The sequence below is a fragment of the Quercus lobata genome, chromosome 2 (genome assembly GCF_001633185.2).
Source record: "Quercus lobata isolate SW786 chromosome 2, ValleyOak3.0 Primary Assembly, whole genome shotgun sequence".
NCBI lineage: Eukaryota > Viridiplantae > Streptophyta > Magnoliopsida > Fagales > Fagaceae > Quercus > Quercus lobata.
In genome coordinates, this window is record NC_044905.1 from 27,640,136 (window position 1) to 27,656,179 (window position 16,044).

The 16,044-nt window shown below is 38.2% G+C and overlaps 1 protein-coding gene across 1 annotated transcript; it reads left to right on the forward strand.

Moving 5' to 3' along the window:
* Nucleotides 1–9,943: 9,943 nt before the first annotated feature.
* On the forward strand, nt 9,944–12,457 carry LOC115978402 (protein IQ-DOMAIN 1-like). Its single transcript, XM_031100422.1, has 5 exons — nt 9,944–10,072; nt 10,198–10,482; nt 10,798–11,046; nt 11,129–11,266; nt 11,627–12,457. Exons 1-5 carry the CDS (start codon nt 9,947–9,949, stop codon nt 12,386–12,388), a joined length of 1,560 nt encoding a protein of 519 aa, XP_030956282.1. The 5' UTR covers nt 9,944–9,946; the 3' UTR covers nt 12,389–12,457.
* Nucleotides 12,458–16,044: the final 3,587 nt, after the last annotated feature.

Genomic DNA, 16,044 nt, shown 5'->3' on the forward strand with positions numbered 1-16,044 from the left:
AATTTCAATGTTAGAGACACCATGAAGGTCAAGAAGGCTTTCGGGGATGGAGGGGAAGTGGGGCGGGGGGATGTGATTCCAATGGGCATACAATGCCTCTAAGGTGTAAAGGGAGGTGAAGTGGGAGAGAATTTGATCATGGATATCAGTTGGGGAGTGCGTCCAATTTCCAGCAGAGTCTTTGGGGCACCAAATTTTATTGTGGTGTCATCTACAAATAGGGGAGAGGTGAAAGAATTTTGTGTTGCGGTTTCCCAGCAAGGTCCATTCGGTTCTGGATTTGACAGCCCAAAATTCTTCTTCCAATTTTAGGATATGTTGGAATTCTAGGTTGAGATTTTTTTCCAAATTGGTGAGGAAGGGAGAGTGGTAGAAGCAGAGAGCTATCTGGAGGCCGTTGAGCAGAGTGAGAACCTTTTTTTTTTTTTTTTTTTGGAAAATATTTCCAAAGACATTCTTATTCCAAATTCTGATTTTATTGGTGGTCCTTAAGAGTAAGAGTAGCATCCTCTGGGTGTGAGTGCCAAGAGCCTTGGATGATTTTAGGGAACAAAGGATCGCTGAACCAGATGGTTTCTAGCCTAAGGGGTTGGTTTGAATGCGGGAGGTTAGAAGGGGAGGAATTGATAAGGATAGGGTAGTGGTTAGAAGAGGTTTTTGAGAGATGAAGCAAAGTAGTTTCTTCGAAGAGGAGGTGCCAGCCAGGGTCACACAGGGCTTTATCCAAGCGTTTCATGACCACACGATTATTTCTTTTATTAGCCCAGGTGAAATAGGGTCTATTAAAGCCTAAGTCCAGCAGGTTGCATTTGTTGAGGAGATTATTGAAGTGAGCAATGCAATTGTGATTAGGGGGAGAGCAGCTGAAGTTTTCATGATCGTTGAGAATGACATTAAAGTCACCTACTAAAAGTCAAGGGATAGAGTGGGAGGAAGCAAAGGAAGCTAAATCTTCCAAAAGGTGGAGACGGGTATTAAGGTTAGGGTTAGCATAAATTGCAAAAAATAACCAAACAAAGTCAGGGTTAGAGGCACACACCTGAACAAAAGCGGGGATGGCCTGATTAGTCACTAAGAGAATGTCCAAGGTTGTTTCATCGGAGTTTCAGAGAATCCAAATGCCTCCACTAAAACCATTTGCATCAGAGCGACAGACATTGTCGAAACCAAGGTTAGAACTTATATCTTCAGCTCCGGCACTTGAAATTCGGGTCTCTATGAAGATTGTAATGGAAGGTCGATGTAAACGATTAAGGGCTGAGAAGTTTCTTCTGAAATTCGAATTTCCTGCACCTCCACAGTTCCAAACAAGAATTTTCATTTGGGATAGGTTAAAAGGGTTGGTTTGGTGAGCCAAACCCAATCTCCATACCCATGGGGTTTGGGTTAGGAATTCCCAAGGTTGTGGTTTCAGCATCAAGCGATAGGAATGACTCCTTGCTAGGGGGTTTTGGGTGAGGTCCAAGGACAGTCTGAATGCAAGTACCTGGTGATGGACATTAATGATCATCAATGACCATGCACTCCTTGAGAAAATTAGACGAATGATGGAATTCTCCAGTAAGATTAGTGTCGTCGATGCTTCTTGGCTTCTACAATGCTCTACTTTGAAGGTCTTCTCTGAATGGTCAGCGAAGTGTGTTGGGGAGGGGCATGCATGGGAGGTAAGTGGGGAGTGGTAATGGTAGTGGGGTTGGTTATCGCTATTGGGACGATAACGATATCGGGGGACAGAGTGATCACAACTCTTCTGAAGGGAGTGTTTGGAGGGAAAGATGGAGCTTAGGTTCTTAAGGTTGTCTCCAACTCTTCCTCTATGTGTGAACAAAACGGGCTCGAGTAGCTTCTTATCCAATTGAAGAGGTTGTTGCCGATGGGCCTTAGACGACCTTTTAAGAATAGAGGCCAATTGTCTTGGGTTTGAGGTTAAACAACAGTGAGTGAGGGATCATCAGAGGGCTTAAGTTGGGACTCTGTACTAGTGATGAGGACAACATCATGGGCAGAAGCTTGTTTGGGAGTTCTTTGGTTCAGGGTGATTTGAGGGTTAAGTTGGCTAAAGGGTTGGACCAACGGAAAAAGGGGGGAACTTTCCATGGAGTTGGTTTCAAGGGGAGCGTGATCTGTGACAATAGGGTCTAGTGAAGAGGAGGTAGAAGAGGAAAGAGCAGCAATGCCAGTGGTGTGGGGAGGGGGGGGGGGACGAACAGGTTTGATGAAGGATTTTGGAAATTTGGCTTGGGGAGGGGTTCGATAGGAACGATGGAGGGAGGAATGCCTGAGGTTGAGAAGGCCAAGTTTTCGTTGGAATGTGGGGAGGTTGGAGTGTAAGTAGAGGCATCAGAGATTCTTTCAAAGGAGTTTGAAAATTGCTTAGTATTATCTGAGTTGTCAACCACTAAGGGAGCAAATGGGCTTACAGATTGGGCCTCAAAGGATGAAATGGGCTGGGTTTGAGCACCTTTGGGCTTAACAACACGGGTATAAGGTGGGGTGGGGTTAGAGCGTGACCTATTAGGGTGAGCTGGCTGTTGTCGTGGAAGCAAGGAAGGTCCACATGGCTACGAAATGCTGTTGGACATGTTTCGAGGATTTTGTGTGTTGGCATTAGGGTTTTTTGGTTTTAACAGTCTCCTGCATTGGACCAACATCCATCTTCTGAACTCCTCGGGGTTATTCAGTTCTGAAGGTTTCTTAACAGCTGAAGGGGAGGGTTAAGGTTCAGGGGTGATGTTGTTTGGTGAGGGGTGGTTTGGACGAATGATGGAGGGACAGTGGGGCCTTGTGACCAACAAAACCACATTCGAAGCAAATGGAAGAGATGCCTTTGTGTTGGACAGGCTGGAGGATGTTGCCGATGCAGATCTTGGGAAAGAGGGGAGCTTCGAGGTCTATTTGGATGCAGACACGAGCATAACGACCTCGCAAGTTATCCATGGTTTTGGCATCAATCTTGAGCAGCTAAGCCAGCTGGTTTCCGATCCTTCAAAGCATGGTGTTATCGTAGAGCTTTATCGGAAGTTCAGGTAGGTGAGCCCAGACTGCTGTGGTGGTGATTTTAGCCTCTGAGGGGCGGAATCTGGGGGACCAATTGCGGATGGATAGGAACTGTTGGCTGATGAACCAATCCATTAATGACTCTCCAATAGTCTTCTTGAAGCTTGAAACAGACGAGGAAGAAGTCAAGACTGAGGTTGATGACTTGCATGTCACCTTTTAGTTTCCAGAGAGCTCGAACCTTGTAGTTTAAATATTTGTATCCTAAGGATTTGCCAAAGGCTTTGACAATGAGGGTGGAGCGCCAAGGTGCTTTGGTTCACTTTTTTTCTTTGTTGGAGAGGAGGATGACGGGATATGGTTCATTGTTGTCTTGGTCTATGTCGAAGTTAGCGTCATCGTCTTCCAGGCATGAGAAGGTTTGGTGGGGCTCCCAGTCAGAGTTGGGGAGGATAACTGTATCTTTATATGATTTAAGGGGACATTGTGGAGTGAAAGCATGGGAGGACGCCTTCTGCTTCTTTGTACTGTGAACGAGGTGGTCGGTCTCCTCTAAAGAAAGGTCTGTGGCGTCGCCGTCAAGGGCATGGGCTTGGGAAGTGACGTTCATGAGAAGAGAAGTTCGTTTTATGGAGAATGAAACTTTGTCCATGTCAATATTTCACAATAAGTATTTGCCACATGTCAATAATAAATGAGTTGTTGCAACATCTTATTGTTGCAACCTATCAAAGCAATAACTTTTTACAAAGAAATTTTTGTTATTATTTCATTTAATTGATTGTGCACCATTAATCTTGACACAAAACTATCACTGTAATAACCTTATCTCAAAAAAAAAATTAAAAACCTTTTATTGCCAAAAAAAAAAATTCTTGCAGCGAAACCTTTTCTTGCAACAACCTATTGCAATGACTTTGACTTATTGCAACAAAAAATTTCAATGTAATAAAATTTTTTCCTTATAGTATACCCTAAGTGTCTGATTGGATACTCACCCATGGAATTGGTTGACGACTGAGGACTTTGGAAAGACTTGTTATCTCTTATCTATTGTGGCCAATGTCATTATTAAGGCAATTTTAATCGTTGTTGCCACCATACATGTAAGGGGATATGATGTTGTGGCAGCTTGAAGAAAGCACACACGATAGTCTCTTTAATGGACATAAACTAAATTGTTAGTTTCTGGGTAGTAAACCTAGAATCCACGAGGAATTCTTTGAATCCACAAGGTGATAAATTGAAATCCACTAGAGAAAGAATTCAACAAAAAGTCTTTATTTTATTAATAATCTATAACTGAATTGCTTTTGGAGGCTACAATACGTTTAAATAGTAAAAAGAAAACCTAGGACGGCTAGAAACCCTAAGGCGGCTATGAAAGCATATAAAACTCTAATTTGACTAAACAAAATTAAAAACACCTAAAATAACGAAATAAATAACCTAAACCTAAAATTACAAAAATTACATAAAAATACTAAAATTAAATAATTACAAAAATTAAATATTAAACCATGACCTGCATTAGATCCCTCCACTTGAAACAAACTTGTTCTCGAGTTGATGGTCAGAATTTGAAATCTTCCGCTCCAAATAAACAAATACTTTAAATGCTTTAATAACTTGATTCGGTTTTGAAAGTTGAATTCTTCATAAAGTGTAGCATAAAATTTCTTCTCATCTACCTTCAATTTATTTGCAACATCAATCAACAAAGGGTTGATAATAAAATTAAAATTTTCTACTCAAAGAAAATCAATATATTGTGTAGTCATTTTTAACAAATCAACCAGAACCTAGGGATTGTGTGTGATGGACTCATCCTCATATTTAACCTTAATTGGATCTTCCACAATATTCTCAATAATTACCATCTTTTGATTTCTGTCAATTGGATCTTCCACAATCAACTCAGCCTTCTTCTTCTTCTTCTTCTTTTTCTTTTTTTTGACTTCTTCATTAAATTTTTGAGAAGTGGTATCTTCAAGTTTCAATTCAACAACTTGTTGCAAGTCTTGATCTTTTTTAACCACTTCAAAATTTTCTTTAGAAATAGGTTGCTTCTTCTCAACTCTCAAACCCTTTCCTTTAATTGACACATGGACTTGGCTGTGAAAATTTTGGTTTTGTGGTTGACCTTTCATGTTTTGAACATATTGTTTTTCATGTGAATATACAGATTTATAATCAACACTTGTATAGTTCAGTATATCATAATAGTCATTAGGAAACCATAAATCAATTAATACATTTTTCATTCTTTGCCAAGAGCAGGTTGGATGCTTACCTTGCCACTTTCTATCAATTTGAATGTTTACCCACCATTCCTTTGCTTCATCATCCAATTTATTAGATGTAAGCCGTACTCTTTCTTCATCACAAATCTTCCAAAAATTAAAATACTCTTCCAAATCAAGCAACCAGTTGTACGTGCAAGTTAGATTTGTAAAACTAGTATGAAAAATGTATGATATATCTGACAGTACATTTTGATGAAAAAGCTTAAAATCAATAAAAATAGAAGCTTTAACATCATAACGTTAAGAGAAAAAGAAAGTAGTGCAAGGAAAGTTAAGATGACAACGAGATGTACGTGGAAAACCCTTTAAATTGGATTAAAAAAACCACAGGTGAGTAACGGTGAATGTCCCTTACTCTATCAAGCTTTCTAATATATGAAAATGGAGGTTTCCCTTGTATAGTAGTGGTGTTCTTACTAAAGGAGAGGCCTTTTCTCTACCTCACTTCCTCACAAATTTCTTGCCATTTTCTCTATAGTTCTATCTTGGTTCTTACCCTAATAGTTCAACAACATGTTCCTCTTATAGTCCGAGGAATGTTGCTAGGTACACAGGACAGATGTCAAATTGTGATTCCCCCATTCAAACCCTAATACAACTGTTTTACTATGTTGTTGTTGGAGGAGAAAGAGTAAGCACGCTAAGGTCAGTATAGCGGCATGAAAGGTGACACTACCACTACATGGGGAGCAATCCTTAGGCAAGGAAAGGATATCAGAGGCATTTAGAGTAATGCACATGTCCCCAACAGTGGTATAACACAAGCACAGCCAATGGGAGGGAATGATTTCATAACCTTTGACTAAAGAGGGTCACTATCTCCCTTTTGTGAGTGTTGGGTGTCCATGTTAGGTGCAAATCTCACTCTTCCCCAAGATGGTCATGCCGTTGGCACGAACCAGAGATCCCTTCTTCTAGCCAACATTCCTTTTCCTTACTCATAGCCATTCCACATGTAGGGTCTAGATCCAGCCACGTCAGCATTCCCCATGCCTTGGCTGGTGTACTGTACACCAATTAATAAGATCCAACTTACACATATCTCTGTCAAAGAATGGAATTTTCTTGTAGTTAGGAGTGCATCTTTGAATATATTCAACATTGTTGTTATGAGATGATTTCCTACCAAGAAGAGTAGTAATCTTTTGCTCGATTTTGCCTATAATTTGCGGACTCTTTTCAAGAAATTGTTGATTCTCATCACGAGCCTCTTTACGAAATTCGAGAAACTTAGCCCTATTGAGGACTGTGTTGTCGACGTCGTTGCCATTGTTGTTGTTGTGGTGGTCACCATCTCCCTGGTTAGCCATTAGACCAGGGTAAGTCAAGGCTCTGATACCAACTGATATCACGAAAGCCTGAAGAAAGTACACATGATGCTCTCTTTGATGAACAAAAACTATACTGTTAGTTTCTGGGTAGTAAACCTCGAATCCACTCAGGGTTCCTTGAATCCACAAGGTGATAAATTGGAATTCACTAAAGAAAGAATTCAACAAAAAATCTATATTTTATCAATAATCTATAACTGAATTGCCTTTGGAGGGTACAATACATTTAAATAGTAAAAAGAAAATCTAGGGTGGCTAGAAACCCTAAGGCGGCTACCAAAGCATGTAAAACCTTAGTTTGACTAAACAACATTAAAAGCACCTAAAACAAGGAAATAAATAACCTAAACCTAAAATAATAAAAATTACATAAAAAATACTAAAATTAAATATTAAACCGTGTCCTAAATCAAGATATAAACATGGCACCCTTAAGCATCCTCAAAATTTCTTATTAGAGTATGATTTTGAGAAGAAGATGGAGGTCATGCTTGCACATAAAGTTGATGCAAAGAAGTCGGATGGCATCAAGGTAGTTATCCATATTATCTTCAATTTTGTTCTTAAAAAGTGTGTTGAAAAGAATATCCTGAAGATTTAAAGCATATGTATGATATGATACCTCGATGTGATGGGACAACAAACAGATGGAAAAATATTGTTAACCATCCATCACTATGTAATTGGGATATGAGAATTACATATCATGTACGTTGTATAAGACCATCAAACATCATGAAGAGTCACACTTTCCTCCATGTTAATAGAGCTAGAAAACTTTACACTAAACTAGACTATGGATGGAAATTAATAGATTTTATGCAATTTTTGTAGAATTTTGATTGTGCACTATATTCATGGTTGTCAGGATTGGGAGTCAGGTACGATTGTACGATCCTAAGATCAAGGACTTAGATTGTAGTAGGATCATGCATTTTTCAATATCTCATGTAGAATCGATTGGATCAAGTGGGATCGGACCAATCTTATGATCCTAAACGGTCCTACTAAAAACCCAAATTTGCTTTGAATTGGCATAAAAAAGAAAAAGTACAATCAACCCAATGGATAGAAACAACCCAATATGCCCTATACTATAAATAAATAAATAAAAAACCTCACTTTGAATTAAAAACTTATTCCCTAAACCCCTAAAATCAACATGATTGGATTTTGCTTTTGGATTTTGTACTATAGTTAACTACTTAGCTAGTTGTCATTTGCAAACTTATTTTGGATTTTGAACTTGGAACTTAGTACTATAGTTATAACTTTGTGACTGAAGGTGTCAGTTGCTCCGGCCAATGATGGTGGCGGTGCTGGTGGTGGGATGTGTTGACGGTTGGGTTTTTCTTATATTCTTTAATTATTTAATTTAGGTAACTAAAATAATGAAGCCACAAAATTAGGATTTAATTAAGTAAATAGACATGTGACAAGTTTTTATTTGTGTAATATAAAGTAGAGTAAAGAAAGTTGTAGAGAATATTTGAACTCAATTTTATAGGGTGAAGTTTTTTACCATTTTCATTTGAGGTGTTCAATGTTTATATACATTTTGTTCCATTCCATAATTGGAATTACTTATTCATTTATTTTTTAATAAAGAATTTCTAAACAATTGGATGGAAAAGTTATAATTTGTCACTAGTTATTACCTAGTTTAACTAGTGACAAATTAGACTTGGACAGCTTGTTTAAAAATAATAATAATAATAATAAAAAGACAGAGCGATAAGAAGAAGAAAAGCGGAAGGTCTGGGCTAATGTAGGCGAAGAAAGAAGTGGGCGATACGTTTTAACTTTTAAGGTGCTTCACCGTACTAGTCTTCACATGCAAATGCAATGCGAGTTTGTGGAGTCTAGTGATTCAATTTGAAAAATCAGAATTGGTAAAGCATTGGTAAAGTAAAAAAGAATTTTGTTTTGCCTTTGGACTTGCAATTATTATTGCTGATGGTAAGGCCAGGAGTATGAAAGACTAAAGGGAACTTAAAATGGGTTGGGCTCATTTTTTCAATACCCGTTACAAGTTACAAAACAACTGGGAATAGCTTTAAAGTTTCAGTGGGCATATTAATACAATAAATTCAATTTAGCTTCATTATTTTGTGGCTTTCTTTTTTGGCTAATTTAAAATTTGTCTTTGATTAATCCTGATTCATGCATATAATTGCAAGTGAATTTTTAACAATATGGGAAGCTTTTAGGATTGCCTCAATTTTTTCATGACTATATCCCACAGTAGCAAAAATAATTTTGTAATTGTGATTTGTGAACTAGGAATTTTAAATATGTTGCAGAAGATGTAGACAGAAGTGGGTGTTTATTGTTTTTGAATGGATAAATGGAGGGAGGCAGCTTTTCACTATTGTTTTCTGTTGATTGGCTCTTCCTATTCTTTCATTTCCCATGTGAAATGCAGAGGAAAAATGACTTGATAAACGCAGCATTTCACTGAAGAAGTGCAGGACTTGTCCATTGTTAGAGCCTTGAAGAGCATTGGAGCTACCAAACTTATAGTTGTTATTTTCTGGTAAACTATAAATACTGTCATTGTTTATGTCTAGTAGTAATTTTTTATTTTGGCTGAATATGTATAGTAGCACTATTATATGAGTTTGTATTTTGTGTTTTGTTTGAGGCGTAGGTGTAATTTGCTCTTACTTTGTGTAAGAATCAGTATAGGGAAGCAGACCAAAGAATCAAATCAGTTTGACCAGTCCACCAACTGGGAAATGAAGCCAAGTCAGTCACTTTTACCAAAAAAGGGGTCCCCTTCTGACTCTTAATTCAGCGAACTTATTAGTTTCTTCTTGTGACATTTGTCGTTTTTAAGTCTTAACTTAGCCAAACAAAAGAACTTACAAAAGGTAGATACTAACACGTGAAACCATTAGAGTTCGTCAGTGTTATTTATAACAAAAATAAAAGCATGCTCATCGAAACCCCTGCTATTTTACAAGACGTTGGATTCTTGTGCAATCCCTCTCTCTCTCTCTCAATATCTAATTCTATCTTAATACGCATTATTTTTTTAATTTCTTGATGATTTCTAAATTCTGACACCTCCATTAGTTTTTGCCTGTGCCACTACGAAACACCTAGGCTTTGCAAATATATTGGAGCTTGTTCTCTAGAGGTTCTACAAACTATAATCTACACAAATGAACGTACTAGTTTCTTCCCTTGCTCTGTCTCATAAATTTCCCCCTATAGTTATAATAGTAAAGATATCAAATACAGTACTCACACCTCTCTCATATGCTTGCTTTTTAGCTGTAATGTAGCAAAACTTCCTCACACCTATATATGGCAAAGAAAAGCAGTAGCTCTTGGTTGACAATAGTGAAAAGGGCATTCAGGTCTCCTACTAAAGAGAATGAGAAAAGAAGTAGCAAAAGAAGAGATGAACATGATCAAGAAGAGGAAGAAAAAGTAACAAATATATAGGAGTATATACTATCAATGTTATCTATTTTTACCATGCAGATAACACTATTTTATTATATGAAAAGCTATTTTGTTAATTAAAGTATTTAATTTTGGGTTGATTTGTGCAGAAAAGAGAGAAAAGAAGATGGCTTTTCAGAAAGCCAAGTAGTCATGTTCAACAATGTGAAGCAAATGCAAGAACAAATACTACTGCAATTGCACCTGTGGTTCCAGTTTTGGCTGCAGAGCATCGGCATGCAATTGCAGTTGCTGCTGCCACTGCAGCGGCAGCTGAAGGTGCTGTGGCAACAGCCCAAGCAGCGGTGGAGATTGTTCGGCTAACTAGGCCTTCCAGTTTTGTCAGAGAACATTATGCTGCTATAGTCATTCAAACAGCTTTTAGAGGATACCTAGTAAGTATAATGCTAGCGGCACAATATTTCACAACTGCAGTCTGCTGATAAGGCTTGTTTTGATAACAGCAACATCACTTTCATCCGAACTTATCATTGACAACACTTCTATGATGCATCAATCACAGACCATATCAGTAATTGAAAAAAATATTGTGACCCTAAACCAATTGCATAAGAAAAAAGGTGCAAGAAACATTATACTTTTGCGGGTCATTGTTTTTTCTTCATTTATCACTACAAGAAAAGTCTCTTGTAGTAGTATTGATTTCTTATATATTGTTGTCCTTAAGAGTACATATTGATTTCTTATAGGCAAGAAGAGCTCTTCGTGCACTAAAGGGGCTAGTAAAACTTCAAGCTCTAGTAAGAGGGCACAATGTCCGAAAGCAAGCCAAGTTAACACTACAATGCATGCAAGCTTTGGTTCGAGCGCAAGATCGGGTGCGTGCTGATCAACGTGCAAGGCTTTCACATGAAGGGGAAAGAAGGTCCATGTTTGCCGAAACCAACAGCTTATGGGAGTCTAAATATCTTCATGACATCCGGGACAGGAAGTCCATGGTAAATAAGCTCTCTTCTCAAATCCTTCTAAGTACACCATATTTTTCTTAAATGGATGCTATAACTTGCTATTGTATCACAGTCCAAAGATACATGTTGTGATGTGGATGATTGGGATGACCGCCCGCATACAAGTGAGGAGATTGAAGCCATGTTGTTGAGTAGAAAAGAAGCTGCTTTGAAACGTGAAAAGGCTCTTGCTTATGCTTTCTCTCACAAGGTATGTTCTTCCTCACAATTTGTTTTTGGGCAAAACTTAGGTACAGTTTTCATATCTTAGATTTCCAATTCATATGATTAAAGTGGCCCATAAGCCACACGGTTGTTAAATAAGTACCAATTTTATTACAAAAAACTTACAAATTTACATGACAATATATATGATTTGTGTCATTTCAACAAAATAATAAATAAATGTCTTAATTATTTTTGTGTATTTTATGTTGCATCGGTCAACCACATGATTTTATTTAATTGGGAACATAATGTATGACACCTAATAATTTTGCTGTTTCTTTATTTTTGTGTTTGTATGGAAGTTGGAACTTAATCTCTTCCATGTCTTCAATTGCATATCAAGATATGGGGATCTCGTAGGAGCCGGAACATATCTGCAGGAGATGAAAAAGAGCTTGAAGAAAGAACAAAATGGCTAGAAAGGTGGATGGCCACAAAGCAACAGAACAACGACAGAGTTTCAACTGATAAAAGAGACCCTATAAAGACAGTAGAAATTGACACTTCTATGCCACACTCTTATTCTGGTCCAATACTTCAAAGACCACAAGAGCTAAATCATCGCCAAAAACAATCTACTCCACGTTCTGTAGCTTCTCCACTCCATAAAGCACACCACAACTTTACTTTCACACCCTCACCCTGTAAACACAAACCCCTGCAACTGCGTTCAGCAAGCCCTCGATGCCTAAAAGAAGAGAAATGTTACTCAGCAGCTCATACACCAAACTTAGGCTCCATTTACTGCTACGGCAGTGGTGGCATGCGTGCTGCAATGCCAAACTACATGGCTGCCACTGAGTCTGCAAAGGCTCGAGTTCGATCATCACAAAGTACACCAAGACATAGGCCCTCAACACCCGAGAGAGAGCGAGTTTGTTCAGCAAAGAAGCGCTTATCATATCCAGTTCATGAGGTTCGTAGTAGTGTTCGCACTGAGGGCAGTAATCTAAGCCAGAACTTGAGAAGCCCCAGCTTTGATGGGTATTATTATTATGGAATGGAGCAACAGACAAACTTGTCTGCTTGTTATAATACGAGTGAGAGCCTTGGGGGACAAATTTCTCCATGTTCAACAACTGATCTAAGGTGGTTGAAGTCATGAAGTGACATAATTGTGAAGGTGATGATGAAGATGGTTATTAATTATTATCAATTGTCTTATTTGAAATTGAGAAGGAATTGTTTTAATGGAAGCAATGGTTAATTCTATAAATTGAGTCCACCTTGAGTAGATTTTCTTAAACAGATATTCTAAATTGGTTGAAAGGTGCAATGAATAATTTCACATTCACTAAAGTTGAGCACATCCATATTAATAGGATTTGCAATAATTGATTGAGTTTTGGATCACAAATTAATTTTGTACCACAACTTTTGTTATAAATCACTTTCATAGCTAACCACATTGAAGTTGTGGCAAAAAAATTAACAGTCCTTTTCCAATGTAACCAATTTTTTACCAGGGACCAATATGACCAATTTTATCAATGGGGTGAGTAAACTAGGAATAGGGACAAAATGCGAATATGAATGCACAAGTAGATCAATACAGTAGTCTAGCGGTAACAAAGTCAAAGTTCCTTCTTTTGAATCAACTTGATTTGCCCTGAACCGCTCACAATGTCCTAAAATCATGTATTTACTATTTAATGTTCAATGCAATGTGGATGATGTTGGGTTTGTGGTATATTTTTTACTAACCTAAGGAATTAACAACCCAATCAACATAATGAAAAAATCAATCTAATTTGGACAAAATTTAGGTATAATTTTTTTAAGCGGTGTGCCTTAGTTTTTCCAATTATATCTGTAACGACCCCGCCCCAACTGTGTAGATATTGTCCACTTTGGGGTTCATACCTCTCATGGTTTTGTTCTTCCTCAGCTTGCGCTGGGGAAAAGGCCTTTACACATTGAAGGAAAATCATTCCTTATAAGTACATTCTTATGTGCTTCCCTAGGCGATGTGAGATTCCATAAAATGCAAGACCCCCCTTTTTGGGTCACTACAATCCACCCCTCTTATGGGCACACGTGTCCTCGCGTGTGGGGCCCACACTTCCGGCTAGGGCATCGCTCTGATACCATCTGTAATGACCCCGTCCAAACTGTGTAGATATTGTCCACTTTGGGGCCCATACCCCTCATGGTTTTGTTCTTCCCATTGTGATGCCCCCTAATTTGATTGATTGTGTAATGTGTGTGGGTGTGTGATGAGTCCCACATCGGGTATTTACTGGGTTGAACTAGGCTTTATTAACAACTGCAAGGAGCCTTAATTGTGATTAGTCCTTTTGAGGTATAGTGCAGATGTGACTATCGCTTTTCCTTGGGTCGTTACATTTGGTATCAGAATCGACTTAGTAATCCCATGTGGGCTCAGAGACACTACCCAACAAAGTGGGCCTTAACAAGGACGTTAGAGATTTTAGTGGGGGAGATTGTAATACCCTAATTTGATTGATTGTGTGATGTGTGTAGATGTGTGATGAGTCCCACATCAGGTATTTACTAGGTAGATCTGGGCTTTATTAACAACTACAAAGAGTTTCAATTGTGACTAGTCTTTTTGAGGTATAGCACAGATGTGGCTAGCGCTTTTCCTTGGGTCGTTACAGATGGTATCAGAGCCATGCCCTAGCCAGAAGTGTTGGACCCACATGCGAGGATGTGTGTGCCTGTAAGGGGGGTGGATTGTAGTGACCCAAAAAGGGGGGGTCTTGCATTCTATAGAATCCCACATCGCCTAGGGAAGCACATGAGAATGTGCTTATAAGAAATGATCTTCCTTCAATGTGTAGAGGCATTTTCCTCCACTGCTGTGTGCTTTGAGGGAGAACAAAATCATGAGGGGTACGGGCCCCAAAGTGGACAATATCTACACAGTTAGGGTGGGGCCATTATAGATGGTATTAGAGCCATGCCCTAACCGGAAGTGTGAGCCCCACACGCAAGGACGCGTGTGCCCGTAAGGGGGTTGGATTGTAGTGACCCAAAAAGGGGGGTCTTGCATTCTATGGAATCCCACATTATCTAGGGAAGCACATGAGAATGTGCTTATAAGGAATGATCTCCTTTCAATGTGTAGAGGCATTTTCCCCCATTGCTGTGTGCTTTGGGGGAGAATAAAACTATGAGAGGTATGGGCTCTAAAGCGGACAATATCTACACAGTTAGGGCGAGGTTGATACAGAAGGTATCAGAGCCATGCCCTAACTAGAAGTGTGGGCCCCACACGCGAGGACACGTGTGCCCGTAAAGGGAGTGGATTGTAGTGACCCAAAAAGGGGGGTCTTGCATTCCATGGAATCCCACATCGCCTAGGGAAGCACATGAAAATATGTTTATAAGGAATGACCTCCCTTCAATGTGTAGAGGCATTTTCCCCCACTGCTACGCGCTTTGGGGGAGAACAAAACCGTGAGGGGTATGAGGCCCCAAAGTGGACAATATTTACACAGGTGGGGTGGGGTCGTTACAATATCCAATCATACATTTCCAATTAAATCCAATCATACATGTGGTTCTATTGACTAATGTAATACAAAATATATTATCTTCCTCAAAGAATAATTAAATCAATTATGTGACTAATTGGTCAAAGAAACCACATGGTCCACATTGTTCAAATTAAATGGGAAATCTAAGGTACAACACCTAGCTAAGAAATTGTACTTAAATTTTGTTCATCCAACTCATAAATAATCATTGGATTGAGGCAATTTTATCTTGCCTATAAAAAATTGGGTTTATAATTAACTATTATAAGTTCATTATTAAATAAATATTTACAATTACGCCTTTAACCGTAATATTCTAAGAGTCATTAAAGCTTAAGTCTAAAAATACTAAAATAAATCAAACTTATAAATTTAAACTAAGTTATGAACTCCTAAAAATAAATCAAAATAACATATCATATTGAGAGAAAATCCAATTAGAATCTAAATCAGAAGTCCAATTTTGTGTCATGTGTCACATCCAATTTTCTTAATTTTGATATAGCTATTTACTATACAACAAAAATTGAGGAATCCAATCTAATTTTCTTAATTTTTTGTGCTAAATGAGTTATTAAGTTAGACAACAATAGAGTTAATATTAATATTTAAAAAAAATTACCATCATTGATTCATTTTTCTTATATTATTATCACTAGTATTATACAAATAGTGGATGAAAAAAATTAAGATTGAGAATCTCGTAGATAACAATGTAAAAAAAAAAAAAAAATTCATTTATTTCAAATAAACTTATATTTATTTTATAGTAGGTATTTTATATTTTCAAATAAAAAAATTATATATATTATTTATAAACTTGGTAAAACTTCAATACTAATTTAGTTCAAGTGTCGAAAACCATAAGAAGTTCTGGAAGTGCCTGTGGCAACTCCAGATGCCAAACAAAATCAAAAACTTTGTTTGGAGGGCGTGTAATGAGGCGTTGCCAACAAAGATGAATCTGCACCATCGGCATGTCATGGATTCGGACATTTGCGACCTGTGTGGAGAGTTTCCTGAGGATACCGTTCATGCTATATGGACATGCAAGGAGGTAGCTAGAGTTTCATCGTCCTTGGACTGGTTTCACCAAGCTGTCCCTGTTCAACCCGTGAATTACAAAGTGCTGTTGGCCAGGTTTATGCCGATCTCAGATGATTACAAAGCTGAGATTTTTGCCATAGCTAAGTGGTTTGTGTGGAATAGACGCAATGACATTCACTTCAACCTAGCGGTCTGGCCTGTGGACAGCATT

Excerpts from the sequence above, each read along its gene's own strand:
- LOC115978402 (XM_031100422.1), top strand. The coding sequence starts at position 9,947 with ATGGCAAAGAAAAGCAGTAGCTCTTGGTTGACAATAGTGAAAAGGGCA. Across the intron at positions 10,073-10,197 it reads ATCAAGAAGAGGAAGAAAAA|AAAAGAGAGAAAAGAAGATG; the intron begins GTAACAAATATA and ends TGATTTGTGCAG. Across the intron at positions 11,267-11,626 it reads CTTATGCTTTCTCTCACAAG|ATATGGGGATCTCGTAGGAG; the intron begins GTATGTTCTTCC and ends TTGCATATCAAG.